The sequence below is a fragment of the Corvus kubaryi genome, unplaced genomic scaffold, assembly GCF_017639235.1.
Source record: "Corvus kubaryi isolate FWS band 111438036 unplaced genomic scaffold, C.kubaryi_AGA036_p1.0 133, whole genome shotgun sequence".
NCBI classification, from domain to species: domain Eukaryota; kingdom Metazoa; phylum Chordata; class Aves; order Passeriformes; family Corvidae; genus Corvus; species Corvus kubaryi.
The window spans coordinates 38,043,070-38,060,737 of NW_024580667.1; the positions used below are offsets into that span (position 1 = coordinate 38,043,070).

Genomic DNA, 17,668 nt, shown 5'->3' on the forward strand with positions numbered 1-17,668 from the left:
TGCTATATTACAGACAAAATATTTAGTGAATGCTTATATTTAAGTCAATTTATGTATTGGTTTTTTTCATATTTAATAGCACTTCTTCCCTAAAAAAATGAACCTGCGAAATCATTGACTGTGTTAGGTCTTCAAAGCTCTGTTCCTGAGAGCAGTTTGGAGAAGGAAAATAATACCATGAGATATCAGCTTCCCTCATACCTGGAAGGAATTGCTTTGACTCTCATCAAGAAAAAGTCTAAATGATTCTGTCGCTAATCCAGGTGTAATCAAGTTAATTTACTTTATGCAGCCTTGTCTTGGAGAAACACTTTTCTGATGAAGCGTACAGCTAATTACATTGGAATTAAAGCTTAATATTTCTATCTACTAAAGAACTGTAACTCAAATTGAAGTGAGAAAAATTGGCAGATTAAGTAAAATAAACCTGGTGTGGTTCTCTGGGCTGGGCAGCAGAATGTCGAGGGGCAGCCAGGATCACTTTTTATACATGGTAATTTGTCTTAGAAAGGGTAATCCCTAACATCCCATTTTTTAACTAGGTATGCTCTGAACATATGGAAGTCATTGTTTTAAGGCCAAACATGCACTATAGATTTATATGTGTTCCTGGGGTTTCAAAAACATGGAAAAACAAGAAGAATGTTTAATAGATGTATTCAGGACACTGATAATTGCTGTGACATCTATAAAGATGTGGAAAGAATGGTAAATGAAAAGAGAAACTCATTTGTTTACAATGACAATTCTGGAGTACTAGTAATGGTTATATTGCAGTTTCATCTGAGGAAATGATGTCTTTGATTTATTTAGTATGTATTTTGTCTTAATTCACATGGGAACAGCATCTCGTGCAAAGGAAATTGCGATGTAAGAAGTTTGGACATTCTTTTCCCTGCATTTAATGTGCTATTTCATTATTTGGACATAAAATAAAAGTCAATTAGACACTAAAAAAGCAGGAAGGGCTTTGAGAAAAAACATTTATCAGCCATTTAGATGTCAAGCTGAAAATACTTAAGAGTTCACACTGAATGGAAGTTTATGTTCAAAAATATTTGAACATCATATATTGAGGAAACCCTGTAAGGCAACTTATATATGTTTCCTTTATAGGAACTTTTGGAGAAAGCAAAATAAAACTGTTTATAAATGTATCACTGCTACAGATTTTGTTTTAACATTTTACTTTGGATTCCCTTTAAACTGGTTTATTTGTTCAAACATTGTTTAGTTCAGTGTGTTTATCTCTTATAAATGCTCCATCTTTTTCCTTTGTGCTTGATATTTTCTGTCCTTAAGCTAACAAATGAGGAATGTTCTTCTTCCTTGTTATTCCACAACTGTTCAGTATGAATATTCTATTTCATCAATGTCCAAAGTCTAAGGATTTTGGTTGAATTTCTGGGACTTCATTACAAACTTATTTTTGCTTTTCTGGCAAGGTAAAATTATCTGCAAGTAGAAGCAAACAGGTTATGAAAGTCACACCTTGCTAAATTAAGGATTCTGATGAGGAAAGAAAGCTATAATAAGGTTTAACAGGTTAAAATAATGGTTAAAATACTTTCTCAGTATAAGAAGAGAATGAAGACAGTTAAGGTCTTATATTGTTCAAAGTCAGAACAAGTATTGAAGACAAATCTCTGAAACTGTAGTAAGGCCATATATGATAAGATAAAATAAAAAGGAATGAAAAATAATACATCATTTTGCAATGCAGTGTCACAGAAATTGGTTATATTGTGTGAAGTATTAAAATGTAGATTGATGGAATTGATTGATCAAGGGGAAATTGAACCACTACCAAATTTTCACTGTTAAATGAAAGATTGCCATGTGTCTTCCCTCTCTTACTTCTGCAGTCTAAGTGCACATAGAGGGAGGCAGAAACTAGTTTTAAACTAGTCCAAAGGAGACATTATAACCAAATATTTTTCAGTATATTTTTCATAGTGCTATGAAGTTCATAGAACTATGAAGTTCAGTGAGCAATGCTTATAGAAAAAAGTCTGCCTAATTAAATTGCTGTAAACCATTTATTACCACAGCAGTAACTAAGAAAAAGAAACAGTAAAGGTAAAAGTTTTAAGAAGTTATTAAATCATGTCTCTTGACATTTAATAAGCCCTAAATATGACATGAAAATCAAAGTTTTATGAGACATTTGCAACTTCAACTCTTGGTAGTAGTGCACTGCTATTTCTTACTGAAAGAAAACCTGACACTGGTTGGTATAAGAAGCAATATAATAAATAATTGTAATAATGAACTGGCTGGGAATACCTGGGAAGCTTACTTCTAGTTGGAAAATGCTGAGTTTCTTAGTTGTGGGAGCAAAGTCTAGTTAAAACTATTGAAGACAGAATAGGAAGGGCAAAAGAGTGAGGCTAGCACACTCTCCTGAGTGTTAGAAGAGGCAGCTTTTGGACTTTTGGTATCACATCTCCAGCACCTGCTGAGCAAATGAGTGCTTCCAGTACCTTTTGCCTCACCTACTCTTTTGAGGCAGTTTTAAAATAAAACATTACTTTCCTCCTCTGAAAAGGTTCAAATGCTTACACTAAGGCAAGGAATAAGGGTTATATATTATCTGCTGACTCAGGTCCCTGGAGAGGCACTGCAAACACTCCTGTCACCGTCCTCACAATTTCTAATAAACTCATTTCGGCAGCTCACCGCTCTGTGTTGGATATTGTTAATATTATTCTAACAACTTCCAAAAGCACAGGCAACTCTGCAGCTGCTGCACCCTTCTAGTTTGCATGTGGGAGTGAAAGCAATCTTCTAGCTGTTTGACCTTGGTGCAGAGTAGGCACGTACCATTGAAAGAAAGAGATGTGAGGCCCAGATACAGAGTGAATGATTCTTCCTAAGGAAATTGCTGATGGCTATTCCCCTGAAGTTCCTGTGGTGGTGATAGTGCATCTTTAAACTGTGGGAAGGTTCTGCTTGGTTAAAACACAGGGCTTTAAGACTACTTATTAAGGAAAAGCCTTAAAGACTAACTACTTTATAGCATAAGAAATTTAAGAAAGCTCTTAACATTCCTAAACCAAGGCATTCTAAAATGTTCTAGAAGTTATGAAAAAAAACGTTTTATCTCACAGAACTCTATAGCAAGAGAACAAGTTTTATTTGAAAACTTTGTTTTCTCTTGCAACTTTTCAATAATCTCATCCACTGGGGAGTATCAGTTGCCCATTAACAAGCATTTTATGATAAACAGCTGCACTTGAAAACTGAGCTGGATTTGAAACCAGAGAAGTGAGATTACTGCATTCAGTCTGCAGAAAATAGAAAGGAATATTGCTGTGTTTTCTGTGGAAAGATGAAAAGACAACTTACAATTTTTTGCCTAAACCCAGTAAATGAATACAAATAGCTCAACTCATCTCAGCAAGGACAAATCAGATTTTTCACCCTTCTCAAACCATTTTACATATGCTTGCATTTATCCTGGAACACTGATAGTCTATGATTAATTCAAAACAAGAAATTTAAACAAAATTGGTCATTTTTATAGCAGCTTGCAGGAAATTTTATTTAAAGGCTGCCAGCCAGAGGTAGCACTGTTATTATATTCCAACTTGAAGTTTGTTTCTACCTTTCTGGATTAATTTAATTTGGATTAATTATGATATGGATTAATGAAGGTATTTGAAAAATTAAATTACAAAACATATCACAAAAGTCTTTTGTCATAGTCCTTTTTCTTCTTCTATCACTTAGATTATATCAGATCTAGGGAGAGTGCAAACTGTGATGAACCTTGCCTTTTGGAACCTGGAATGCATTTGGCTGGCAATCAATCTGAAGACCTAATAAAGGTTTTGCTTCTGAAACTGTTCCAAAATGTTGAGAATTTACAACTGCATCTGTCTGGCAGTGTTATTATATTTTCAACTGAATAATGTTGATCCAAGTTAGATTTCAGACCCCTTTTACTTTGGGAAAATCTAGAGATACTAGATATAATTGTTAAAGAATATAATTAAATAAGCACATCATTAGATGTCTCCGTAGACTCATTTAATTGAATTGAAACATTCCATGTTGAAAAAATATTTAAAAGTATCAGTCACTAGAGAATTTTTTTTTAAATTGTCTCACTATATTGCTGAAAATTTTAGGAATTTTACCAGTTTAAACTTTTACGCGGAGAACACATAAAGTTTTGTTATGAATTCAAAAATATGCTCAATGTTTACATAATGATTTACATACGCTCAATGATTCCTCTTCAAAGATGAAAGAAATGAATGGAGAATATATAAATTGTGACCTTCCTGCAAAACAACTTTACCTTTAACGATGGATCATGTAGGGTGATGCTTCACTGCTTCCAATACATTAATAGTTATTAAGCTGACAGAAAGTCAATTTCACCATAACTTGTTCTGTACCAGAAAGCAACAGCGAAAAAAATAAAGGAGGACATTCAATTCATGCTTCCTGTAAATGTCATTGTACACTTTAATAGAAAAAAAGTCTTCATAGACATTAATGTATAAGCTGTACATGAAATTTAAAAAACCCAAACCCTATATACATACTTATGTACTGGTTTAGGAGTTCACTGATTTTGAAGTGCAATGATCCTTTTAAGTCATGCAGGACAAGTGTCTTCAACAGCCAGCAATGCCTGAGAGGAGTATGATTTCTGCAAATCCTTAAGCAGTACTGGGAGAACATGAAATCATATAGACATCACTACTATACAGGTGTTTAGAAATAAATTATTGTAAAGGGCAGCTAATATAATTTGCCATGCCAGTTAGTTATTGCATACTAATAAGGGTATATGAAATAAATAGCATTTGACACAAAAGAAAAGCATTATGGAAGTATTCTTAAAGATAGCAAAAAATATGCAGACTAATATACTAAAAAAGACACCCCAGAAATGTAGAAAACAGGACATTTTAGATTCTGGAAATGAAAAATACCAAACAGATTTACACAAGGATTTATCTTTTTTTTACCGAACTGAGATTAATGTGAGTATATACTGAATATATTTCCAGCAACTCAGTTATTTTAACTGATTGAACATATGCAGTGCAAAAAGAAACTGTTACATGACATGGTCATCTAATTATCTAGTGTATTATATTAAGCTATAGTCAATTACAATTAAACAAGTGACAGCATGGATCAGGCACTGAAATTCAGATCCCACTTTAATTCTAAAATGATAACCTGAAACTAATCCTCTGTGCCTGATAGTGAAATACCAGTGTTTTCACAACTTGGCCATCTCAGAGTTGTTTGCTGCTAATGAGATGAGTAACACAAGCTGTTCACAGAGATCATAAGAGCTGAGCTTTTCCATATGGAAACTTTAATGCACAATCTAAATGCACCTTGGTGAACACTGGTATTCCAGGGGGTCCAGAAATGCCTTACAGAGAAGAGATAGAGAACTATTTCCCAATTCAATATGATTAAGCACTCCATAAATCTTTTTTTTTTATTCACAGAGCACAGGCATTTCTAGAGTTTGAGCTAAAGTGACAAGCACTGTCCTAAATGTTATTTCATAAGTGTTACTTAAAGCTTTACTCTTTCAAGACTGCTTTTTTGGCGCAGACTTTAAATCTCTTAAGTATTAGAGATATATCCTTATATGGCAACTCACATTAAACAGAAATTTATAATTTCTTTCTGGCAAAAAATACAGTGCAATGGAGTGACTTGAAAACAGAATAATACAGGACATAATAAAGAAGACAAATAACAGGAAGTTCACTGAGCAAATGACACTTAAAATCCTGCAAAGGCGCCTATGGAAAGTGAAAAATCCTCTGGCTTTTATATGGCAAAAAGGGCCAAACAATTATTTTAAACAATCAAACAGCTTGTTTTTTGTCAAATGTTATTTATTTCATACACCCTTGTAAATATGCAGTAACTTACTATAGAGGACCAGACTTCAGCATGTTTTGTCTCAAAAATTCTGAGTATTGCTACAGGAGAGTGAAAGGGAGGGTCCTATGGAGGTGGGGCAGTGCTGTTCTGAGCCAACTTCCTGCTCTGCTTTGAGACTGGTGCTCAGTCCCACACTCCCCATTTCCAGAAGGGCTGGCTGTGCCTAATACAGAAAACATGTGAGAAGTCTAATTTACATGAGAGGCATGCACCAGGTTGAGGAAGTATACTCACAGCTTTTTACCAGCTAAGCTCATAGTTCAATGCTTTAGAAAGCCTCAGGCAGCCTAGAGAGGTAGCACGGGCAATCCAGCATTTCAGTAGCTCTAAAAGCAGCAAAATGGCAGCTGCAAATCTAACACCACCAGCAGAAGCAAAGAGGGAGAAATATAGTCTTCAGTTTACCTAATTTCCCGCAATTAGAAGCTTTCAAAAAGAAACAAGACAACAAGATGTTTGCAGAAAGAGTGCAAGCCAAAGAGGATGGGCCCCCCTTGGTCCTTTCTTTTATTGGGAGAAGGGGAAAGGGGAGGACTGGGACCCGGGGTGAGTGGCCAATCAGACACTGCTAAAGAGTCTGAGTTACATTTGGTTTTGTCCCTGCTTGGAACAAAGGAGTTCAGCAGCACGTGGCAGAGGCAAGTGTCTTGGGGAGGGGGAAGGGAAGCTCAGAACAGGAAACACCAGATTAACTATAAAAAGACGCAGATTAGAAAGATGCTTCCTTGCTAACTTTTATCTATGGCATATCTTTTTTCTCTCTTCTTCTTCTCCTCTCTTTCACTTTCTTCATCTCATTGTTTGCCCCAACTCCGGACCATCCATGCAGCAGCACCAGTGCAGGATCTAAGGACTGGGGATATCCTGTGATGTTTCCCCTTCCTTTGCCTGAGCAAAGCACAGCTCTCATATTCTATTCCATACTCCATATCGGACTCTGCTGTGGGGGTGGGGAGCCCGTGTAATGGTGTGTTGTGGCTTGTGAGCCAGATGTGTGAGGAGTTTGTGGTGGGAGCTGAGAACTTATTGAAGTGTACCGGACAAAATAAAGGGCTTGCTATCCACCACTTGTGGAAGTCTATTGTAAGAATTTATGGGCTTGTTACCCAACACCTTTTCAGTCTAAATAGTGGGCTGGTTGCCAAAGTTTTGGTGACTGTACAATAAAACATAAGACTTCCCCAACATGTGGTCCGATGTCTTTGTTCAGCCTCATGAGAATTTATAAGGAACATCACAGCCCCTACAAGTGGGTAGTGACACTTCCTGGTATGACAAATTATATTAACTGATTTTTATAACAGATTAATTGTTGATACAATTTTATAGCATTGCATTAGGAATGAGATTTTCTAGAAGATGAAAGCCTGTAAAGGGACTAGAAAAAACATCTGTTCTTAATAGAGTTTTTATGAAAATGCCTCAAAAGTGAGATTAACCTCGGAGTTCCACAGTAATAGGTGTAATCACCTTACTTAAGGAAACACTTTGGTGTGGGGTCTAATATGAATCAAAAAGTTTGTTCAGCATTGCTAGTCTGTACATTTGAATACAAACTTGTTTGATGGGAACACTGGAAAAAGACAATTATTTTCATATTGAAATGAGTGTAGCTAATATTTCCCCTTTTTAAACTTAGAGAAAGCCCAACATATTTGTGATAGCAATTAAGTGCTGTATATCTGATCTGGTCCTCCATTACACTTGAATGGCACAGGTAGAAATGTGTACAGTACATAGAGCCCCCAGCATTTCTCTGGGTTTTCACCTACTCTCTGAGACACAATGAAGTTATGATGCTGAAAAATATTCTTTAAAGGATAATTTAACTACAGCCTCAAATTTTCATTCTATAGTGGGAGTTAATTAAAAATCTATTATTGCTGGTTTATTGGAAATATGAGTACTACCAGTCTTCTTCATTTCATTTGATCTGTCTAAACAGGTAGATTACACATCAAGAGGACAACTGGGTGCCATATGTATGCAAATCCTTGCCCACAAGGAATTGTTTGGCTAAGTTTCCCAGCAATCATTCTTATGATTGAAAACATTAAACATTTTTGATTAAATGACCTTGGCACAAAGAACAGGACCATACTCATGAGGTCCACTGATGGCATTCTCATCGCTACAGAGAAGGACTGAAATTTCTCACAGAAATAACCAGATGTTTCTGATGTATGAATAACAGTAATTGAATGAAAATCACCAATGGTATAGACTGACTGAAATACTTAAGGACTGAAGAGAAACAAAAAAGAAATATTGCTTGGGTTAGTTAACTGCAAAATGACTATGAACCATCAAATAAGGCAATGGTGGAGAACGGCATTGTGCTGGTTACATCACATAAATTATTTTTGGCATAGTTCTACAGGGCTTCTTTAAAACCACATTTTGATATATAAAAAATTATTACCTCAGATTGGACTTCATGCAAAGACAAATGAAAAAAATCTGGTACTACCAGTCTACCAGAAGAAGGGGTGGATACAAATTTGCACTACAAAACCAATGCATCGTGAATGGAATATAAGGTAGCCTTTGACTGCCTCCAGTGTCCCCATCTGATTCCCTACTTTTGGGGAGCCCTGGTTTCCCCAAAATTTTAAGGGTGGTGTTGGGAAAAATGCATATTCATATACACAGTTAATTCAGATCAGCAAAGGCTTTCAGGCAGAAAATCTAGGCTTTTTAAAATAGAGATAAATTAGATACAATACATGCTATTCTGCACAATAATAGTATTTTCTTTATTTTTGCTCATGGAATAAAATATTACTACCAAGAAGAATATTACCTGTGGTAGGGAAAGTAATATTATTAAGCTGACTTTCAGTCAAAAGTGAATGCTAATTATAGCTGCTAATCCAATGAGACACATTTCAGAGGTGCGCATAATCACTACAAATTTCACCTTTCTGTGAATATATAATGAAGCATCAGAGACTTATTTCTAAGCATATCAGCTTCTGTCAAGAGATTTTCATTACATCAAACATTGATTAAGCTAAACTTAGGTCTACCATGCAAGAGATGGCTTTGAAGTGCTGGTAGGCATCATTTTAAATGTATCTTTGCAGAGACCTCTATTACAGAGTGTGAAAAGAAAAGAAGGGAATATTGTCAACTTGCATAATGTACTTGAAAAGTACAAAGTAGAAAGTTTTTGTGATTTTTGTTAATTTAAATCTGGAGATTGTGGAGGAGCAAAGGATAAGCAATGGAAGGAATTATAATTAATGCCTTTGATGGTTGTTGTTCTTACTCATGGAAAGCTACTGTTAGCGAACTGGGATAAACTTGTCATGCTATTAGGCTCTATGTGGGATCTTGTATGTGGAAACAAGACCTGGTACATGTACATACCCTGTATATACAGAAGAACATATACACACTGTACATATACATACTCTGATACAGGGGAATTCTTCCCTTTAAAGAGAAAGTCTTCAGTAGCTTATGCAAGTTTTGTATTACACAGAAAAAAATGCTATCCTAGTGGCCCGGTCTCATTTAGCCCCTGTGCCACAGCATGTACATTTCTGTCACAGCAATTTCTGCTTATTCATTTGCTGAATAAAATACTTGAATACATATATTCCAACATGCTGCACTGTGTCTTTGTCTGGTCCTGCTGAAATGAATGGTAGCACATTCTCAGGACTGTGCTATGCTATATATGTAATACTATCTTTTTGTTTTACATAGGCTGGGTTTGGGTGGAACAGAGCTAATTTTCTTCATAGTAACTAGTATAGGGCTGCTTCATATTTGTGCTGCAAACAGTGTTGTTAACTCAGGGATGTTTTAGGTGTTGCTGAACAGTGCTTGCTGAACAGGGCCTTTTCTGCTCCTCACCCCAACCCCACCAGTGAGCAGGCTGGGGGTGTGCGGGGACACTGGGAGGGGACACAGCTGGGGCAGCTGACCCCAGCTGATGAAAGGAGTATCTAACACCATATAGTGTCATGCTTAGCATATAAAGATGGGGTAAGAAGAGAAAAGGAGTATTTTGAGTGATGGTATTTATCTTTCCAAGTCACCATGATATGTGATGAAGCTAGGCTTTCCTGGAGATGGCTGAACACCTGCCTGCCCATGGTGAGTAGTGAATGAATTATCCAGTTTACAGTAGGTTTTACTGTTGTAGTCAGTATAAGTACCCAAAGAATACAAAAATGGTACTCAATATTTCATTAATGCCCAGAGGGCCTCCTGTCTTCAAATGCAAGAAATCTTTTGAAAGAAAACAGAATAATTTTTCAGTTTGTAGAAGGATCCTGTGGTAAGTTAAGCTCATTTCTCACAGCACTGAGACAGAATCTTCTTCCACTATTTCCAATAGCAGTTTAGAACACTGTTATCTTCCAGAAGCCACTGCTCCAAATTTTATTAAAAGCCTTTTTAACACAATGCTGTGCTCTGAGGAGTCTTACAGCTCTCAGTATGGTCAAGGAAAAATTGAGGTGCTCAAAATAAAGCCTTTGAAGCAGTTATTATCAGGTTGTGGCCTCATGTATTATTTTTCACATTGAATAAGATTACCATTTTTTAGCCCTTTACTGTCACTATCCTGCTGAGCCACCACATCACCACTATAGAAAACTTCATATAGAAGTTTGGTCCTGTTCAGGTTCCTGTTCAGTTCAGCCCCTGGTGCTGTTATAGTCCTGATCAACTGTCAGGGTGAAATACCAAGGTAACTCTGAGGAATGCAAGGACTGTAACTGAGGAGTCGCATACTCCAGGTTAACTCTAAATCCAGTAGTATTAAGGAGGGTCATTTTGCAGCTTCCAAGTAGGATTCATGGAAATACGCATCCAAAGCTGACTCCAAAGGCTCCTTCCACATACAATGGAGAGAAGTGTGCTCAACTAGGAAGTCATTCACCTCAGTTCCAAGGACTCAGTTAAATTGCCTAAACAAGTCTACTGACTTTCGGGCTAGGACCACATGGTCTTCCACTGATGGGCCAGAAGGGAAAAATTCTGTTGCAGAACCTATAATATTTGGGGTTGGGGTTTTTTTTGGAAGCATCAGGAAAGCAGTTTCAAACATCTGCCCAACCCTAAGTTTTGGATGCCTTAAAGCATCTCAAATACATTTAAAGACCTCAAATTAGCCCTAAATGCCTATATGAGAATAAGATGTGCCCTAGCAATGCTTATTCCTTTCCTTAGCAAAGATATTCAAGAGTCATTAGATCAGATACAGATGACTGGAGTCAAGTGAGATGAATACCACTCTCAGTGGTAATTAGATGCTGCTTTGAAAAATACCTACCACAAAATGTATAGGAGTGCTTCTATTGCTCCTCTCCTACCCTGCCTGCAGCTATGCTGTAGCAACTGAAATGGAAGAACTTCCAGGCCTTTATACTGGGGAAATCATGGGGTGTCTCAATACTCTGGCTTGGGGGCAATTTGCCTCTGATATGGTGCATTTCATGATAATCATACTGTAAGGGGCATAAATACTACTCATTGTTCTTTCTTAGGGAAAGTTTCTATTAAGCAAACTATATTTGCAGATATGCAAGAATAGTGTAGAAAATTTACTAGTAATAACAAGGCTATAAAAAATTCAGTCAGAACATCCCTTTTTCACCGTATCCTTACCTTTTTTAATTTAACTGTAAATCAGTAGTAAATACAATGCTCTTCACTGCTTCTTTGAATTAGTATTGTAGTTTATTGCAATTCCATTGATCTAATAAGATTTTCTGGCCAGTTATCAACAAACAGCATAGACAGGAGAAAGAAAGGAAATTAATTCAAACATACATAGTTTAAAAGGGCTAATTAGAATGCTTATAGATAACGCTGTAATGTTTGGTTTTATATTATTTTTAAGACCATATTAAAACATATAAAGGGCCTTTGGTGTCTAGGGACATTAGAGGGTGACCTGGAGTGGTACATTTATCAGGTCTGTTTGTGCAACTCTGTGAGACAGGAAACCCTTCAGAAAATGAAGCATGCCAATTGAGCACTGTAATGGAGTTCCACGACTTGTATTATGTTTTTGGGATGTAATTTTAGTTTATGAAGTTTGAATGGCAGACCAGATTACTGGAGAGGTCATGTCTGCTCCATGAAGTGGTGCCAGAGCTGAGAGAGGGTTGTTTAAACTAGCTTTAAATAAGAAAGGCTTCTGTTTGGCAGGACAGTTTTAGGCACTCTAGAACTGCTGCACATGATCTGCAAAGGCAAAGTCAAGAGACTTTCTAGAGAAATTTCCAAAGAATCTTTATTTCCTTAGATATTTGGAATGGGGTTACCTATATATACAAACTGTATCTCTAATTTCTTTTTTTAATTATGCTCCTAATGTGGGGAGATTGCAGTTGTATCCTTAAATGTTAATATTTACTCAATTTTTGCTGATGAATTTCTTGCTTATTTCTGTCTTCAGTCCTGCCAATCACAATCTGAAATAAGCATGTTTATATTTTTATTGAAATCTAAAAACATAGTGTAAAACAAAAATGAATCACATCATTTCCTTCAGTGAATCAATAATACACTATTTTAGTAGGATTCACAGTACAATTAAACTGCTGAAAAGTCTACTGAACAGTAAAATGGATTTTTTTCTTTAACTGAGAGCCAATACCTTAGAGGATAATATCTCTGTTAACAAAAAAAAGAAAAAAGGAGATAATTAAAACCTTTTTAAAGCATCTGTCATCCATCTATACTCATTAGGGATTGTAAAAACCACACAGATTATAAAACATGAAAAAAAAATTTAATCTGAAGTTCCCCCCAAAATAAAACAGAAATAATAGAGAAAAAATATGTAATGTTCTAACTTTCCCATAAAAGCACAGATAGATTAAACCAAAAAAACCCCAAACCCCAAGCCTATAACTTTGAGTACAGTTCTGATGTGTAAACAAAACAATCACCATGTAACATTTGCTGAGAAAAAAACCAGAATGATGAGATACAGTGTGGATCACAGATTATTGCACTTTAATTTCTAAATGAGCTTAGACATCTGTGAAATTAAAACCCCAGGGCAGACAATTTATGTGACACTATGCGGAGAAAGGAACAAAGCTTTGACATGCAAATTCCAGCTGTCCATTGCGTCAGAACAGGTAACCTTGCAAACAACCTTCACACAGACCAGTCTTCTCCACTCTGACTGACGTCTCCCATATGTATCTATTTCTCCTCTCCGTTTTCCAATCAAGTTGACAGAAATTCCCAGTTCATTTTCTAAAGAGACTGATAAAAGCCAGGCTGGACCTGTACCTGTTATTAACCTCTCTTGCACCATTATTACTTATTTTTCTCCTTTGAGATAAGCGGTTACATTCCACTTGCTGATCTTTGCATGTGATGTGTTATTACATAAAAATGGTACTGCAAATGTCAGCCTGTTACTGGGTCATTAAAGTCAGGTCATGATATTTGAAAATTTGATGTTCTTAACCTTTTCAGGAATTAACCAACATATCTTATAAGGATTATTTATCTTTGTTTGTTGTTTTTGTCATCGTTGTTGTTGCTTACATCAATTATTCATGAACACAAGGGCATATATTATGCTATAAAAAGCCATGAAATCTAATTGATTTATTCATATTATTGAAACTATGATTTAATCATTAATAGTATTTGTATAATTATTTTCACTGGCCAGTTTGAGTCTCCTTCATCATTGTGAGGGAATAGTTTTGAGCTCTGTATATGCACAAACATTTACTCAAATGTCTTCTCTACATATACACAATAGCATGAGATAGAACAAGATAGAAAATGGCCTCAAGCTGCAACAGCGAAGGTTTACATTAGATACTAGGAAAAATTTCTTCACCAAAATGTTGGAACAGGCTTCCCAGGGAAGTGGTGGAGTCACCTTCCCTTGAGGTATTTAAAAAATGGGTTGATGGGGCACCTTGTGGACATGGTTTGGTGATGGGCTTGGATGTGCTGGGTTAATGGTTGAATTTCATGATCTTAAGGATATTTTGCAGCTTAAATGATTTTATGAATCTATTATTCTGTTATACAACATTTTTTCTATGTGAAAATAAGGTTTTTCAGCCTATCATTAGCATTCCTGAATCTTCTTCAGTTTTGTACACCTTCATATTTGTTACAAAACAAGGCTAAATAATGGATATTTCTCATTTTCAATTGTAAACTAAAATATTTGATATGTGTATGAAAATGGGACACCCTGATATTTTACAGATATGAATGAACTGCAAATCTCAGATAGGGCTTGACATACATCACATGATAGGCATTCTAAGATGCCAGAAATTATAACCCTTTCTTTTTTAACTGCAGTCCCCAAAGACAAAAGTCTCTGAAGTTCATTAGCTTTTGCAAGCCCAGCATCATTTTGTGCCAACATCTGGGCAAAAAAACCAAAAAAGATGGTGTTCAAATACTTGCCATGTTTGCTTTGAATTGAAACCAAACTTCTTCTGAGAAGCCTTTCAGAGCAGAGTGTATGAACCCAGACTCCATCTTCTACTCACATAGTTTGATTCTCTAAATAAATCAAGGTTTTTTTTTTCTTGACTTCTCTGCATACCTCACGGTTTCTGCAGACAACATGTTGAGTTGCCAGTTGTGTTCCTTTTAGGTATCACATTAAAATTATTCTTACATAAACAGCATACAAAGAATATTTTTGCTATACTTAAAATTTTACTCTCCTCTATATATATATATATTATTTCATTTATTCAATATACTTGATGAAAAGATGTCATCTAGAAAGTCTTCTATGAGAACCTTCTTTGGTCACTACTATAATTATTTGGGGGAAGTTACTAAAAAGCTCTGTGTATATAACTTTTCCTAGATTTTTATACATGCATTTATAGAGGAGTAATGCCAACGGCACGCTGGCCATCTGCTGTCCAGCTTTAAGAAGTGAATTGTCATTCTTCAGCATCAAGAAAATACCATTTTCTCCTGATATTTCCTTCATGGGTAAATACTCTCGAAAATTTAAGACAACTCCCAAAGGTACAAATGAGCTTTTACAGTGACAATATTAAAATTCACTTAAAACATGAAGTTTATAATAACATACTAGAGAAGATGATTTGTGTGTCTTTTTCACACTCCTGAGAACCACTACCAAAACAGGGCAGTTTTACAAAACATTGGTTAAAACAATCAGCAGTTCTTAAAATATGAACTGTACAAATGTGTCCTATTGTTATAGCAATCACTCTTATTTAGGAGAAAAATGGCACAAGGCTGTCTTAACTTGCAAGCAAAATAAGCTATAAAAAAAAATCACAGAGTAATGATTCTAGCAGTCATGAAGATCTAAGCTCCAGAAGTGATTTATTAGCTTTCTGAGGAAGTGAAGGGGCAAAGTGTGATAAACTAATTGCAAGTATGAATATTTTTATGGAAAGCATTTGCTTCATGTTAGCTCAATAAACTGTTGCCTCAGTTGCTGATGCGACAAAACCAACCAGGAACAGTGAGAGCTGCATCAAAAGGCCATTCAGAGAGGGAAATATATTATTCTTCCTGAGGTGGAGAAGTTGACTCCAAAATGCTAGCAGTATGGCTCTTCAGAGAAAGCAGAATATGCCTTCACTCCTTTTTCTGGGTCATTTTCTATAGAAAGCTGCTTTTGCCATTTGTTGTTGTGTTATTACTACCAATGCAATCCGAAGCCAGTGGAACACTCATTAGAGATTTTCCAATAGCCGAACAATTTTTTTTCAAGAAATTCTCAGTTTTTTGATGCTTTTCTTAGGCCTATGGACCAAGGCAATGTAGTTCATGGGTGGTTTGATCCCATCCATCTACAAAATCTTTTAAACCTTTGAATTTATTTTTAAGACAGTGTGTATCTTCATCATTATTAGGACACAGCTGCATAATTTACCTTTACTTTTGAAATAAACATTTCTCCAGAGTTTTGACCCTTTCTTCAGGGAAATATTCCCCTGACACCCTTCAGAGATAAATTGTCTAAATGAACTTTTTAATAACTTTTTACACAGTATCTAATTGTGGACTAGCCTAGCAGGCAGCCTCAGCAGGTGCATTTCTATCAAAATAATTTCACTGCATTTTCTATATAATTGAATTGACTGAGTTCTGCTGCATCATGATTTTTTCTCTCATTACAATGACAGCTGTGATATATTGCAAGTTAGTTCTTGAGCAGAAGAAAAAAGTGAGAAGAAAAAAATATACATTTCAACCATAACTCTTCAAACCAAGCATCTAAGGGAGGAAAAAAAAATCAAGCAACAAATCCTTAACCCCAAGATAGGTAGTAAATAATCTGAATGGTAAATATTTTTGTTCCAGAAGAACCTAGACTACTTCTGGAACATTCACCATATTAGGAGTAAAAAAATTCTTTTAACATTAATATGCACCCTCGAAATAATATTCCTTGTGGTAGAAGAAAAAAAATACTAACACCTTAGAGAAACTGATGGTGTTCTTCAGTTTCTTAGTAGTGAAACTAGCTCTGAAGTTCTGCCTGGTGGTGTAAGTAAGGTTTTCTTTCACTTTTCTCACCAGGAACACCCATTTCAGAACATTCAATAAATATAAGCAGAAAATATCATATTAATAATCTGAGTGTCATATTGTAACTGCAATTTGCAGCCATTTGGAAAGTGCCCTAAGAATAAATTACTCTTTTAAAAAGGGAGCATATTCATGAAAAGAAAAAAATTTAAAATTACTCTGTGTCTACATCTGTTTTCAAAAAGTACAAGTAGTAATTTACGGTCATTGAGAATAGTGACCACAGAATTAAAAGTAGCTTTTATACTCCACTGTGATGAAGTATATTCAATTTTCTAATAGTAAGAAATAAAATTCCTTGAATAGGACTTACTTTACCTCCATAATAGTGACTTGTTAGTCTGAGTATTACTTTCTCTTTGCATTTCTAAGCATATGTGGCACAACACATAAAGAGTTAATGAAATTATTGGGGTGTTGAATAATTAATTACTTTCTCATTACTAGTTCTCAAAGATTTCCCCTATTTCATCTGAACTGAGAAATTGCTATTGTTTGAAGCATCTTTTTAATGCTTGTTGGAAGAAGCATTTATGTTATTATCTTATATCCCCTCAAAACATGTTGCCTCTGTCAAAACCTTTTAGATACATTGAAGTCCAATTTTTCACTATTCAATGCAGTACTTTTGAGAAACAGAAAGAATGATGAAATTAGATGCTTAAGGGAAAAATTCAGTTGTGGCAGAAAGACAGGCCCAAGGAAGATAAAGGTAAATTAGTTGTGCTCATCTTAGGTAACGCCTTTCACTGCACGTGGCAGAGTGTGTAGTGTGTGTGCTTCTTTTATAGTCCTTCATCTGAATAACATGCAGACCAAATGTGCTTCTCAGTGGTCAACAGCTTATTCCCAGCTCTAAAGTGCTCGCCTTTGCCTCTAGTGTCAGCTAAAGGTTCAGGCATAAGATGGTAGAAGTCAAGAGAAAGCTCTCAGGAAATAAAAAATTCATACTTGTAGGAGATTGTTGCCCCAAGGGTAATTCCTCAGAGTTACTGCTTGTTCACTGCACAGACAGAATTTTTTCAGGGAAGATGACAGCAGGAATAGACTTCAACATTTAGCCTATAGCACTGCCTTTAGTGGCAAAGCCCATTCCAGGCTGGAGAGTGGACTAAGCCCTTGATCTCCATTGCCTCAGATAAAAGTTTATAAACCTGCCTTATACCTAGACAAAAACACCTTTTGAGAAGTC

At 35.8% G+C, this 17,668-nt stretch overlaps 1 protein-coding gene across 7 annotated transcripts in view; it reads right to left on the reverse strand.

Moving 5' to 3' along the window:
- Positions 1 to 17,668, reverse strand: part of GPC5 (glypican 5) — a 617,251-nt gene that overhangs the window by 224,666 nt on the left and 374,917 nt on the right. The window contains exon 9 of one of the 7 annotated variants that reach the window (XM_042043903.1): positions 4,205 to 4,400. The exons of the other annotated variants lie outside the window; for them this stretch is intronic. Within the exon in view, the coding sequence (XP_041899837.1) occupies positions 4,399 to 4,400 (2 nt within the window). The 3' untranslated portion in view covers positions 4,205 to 4,398. Of the gene's footprint in view, positions 1 to 4,204; positions 4,401 to 17,668 lie in introns of those variants that run through there. 7 annotated transcript variants of the gene reach the window in all.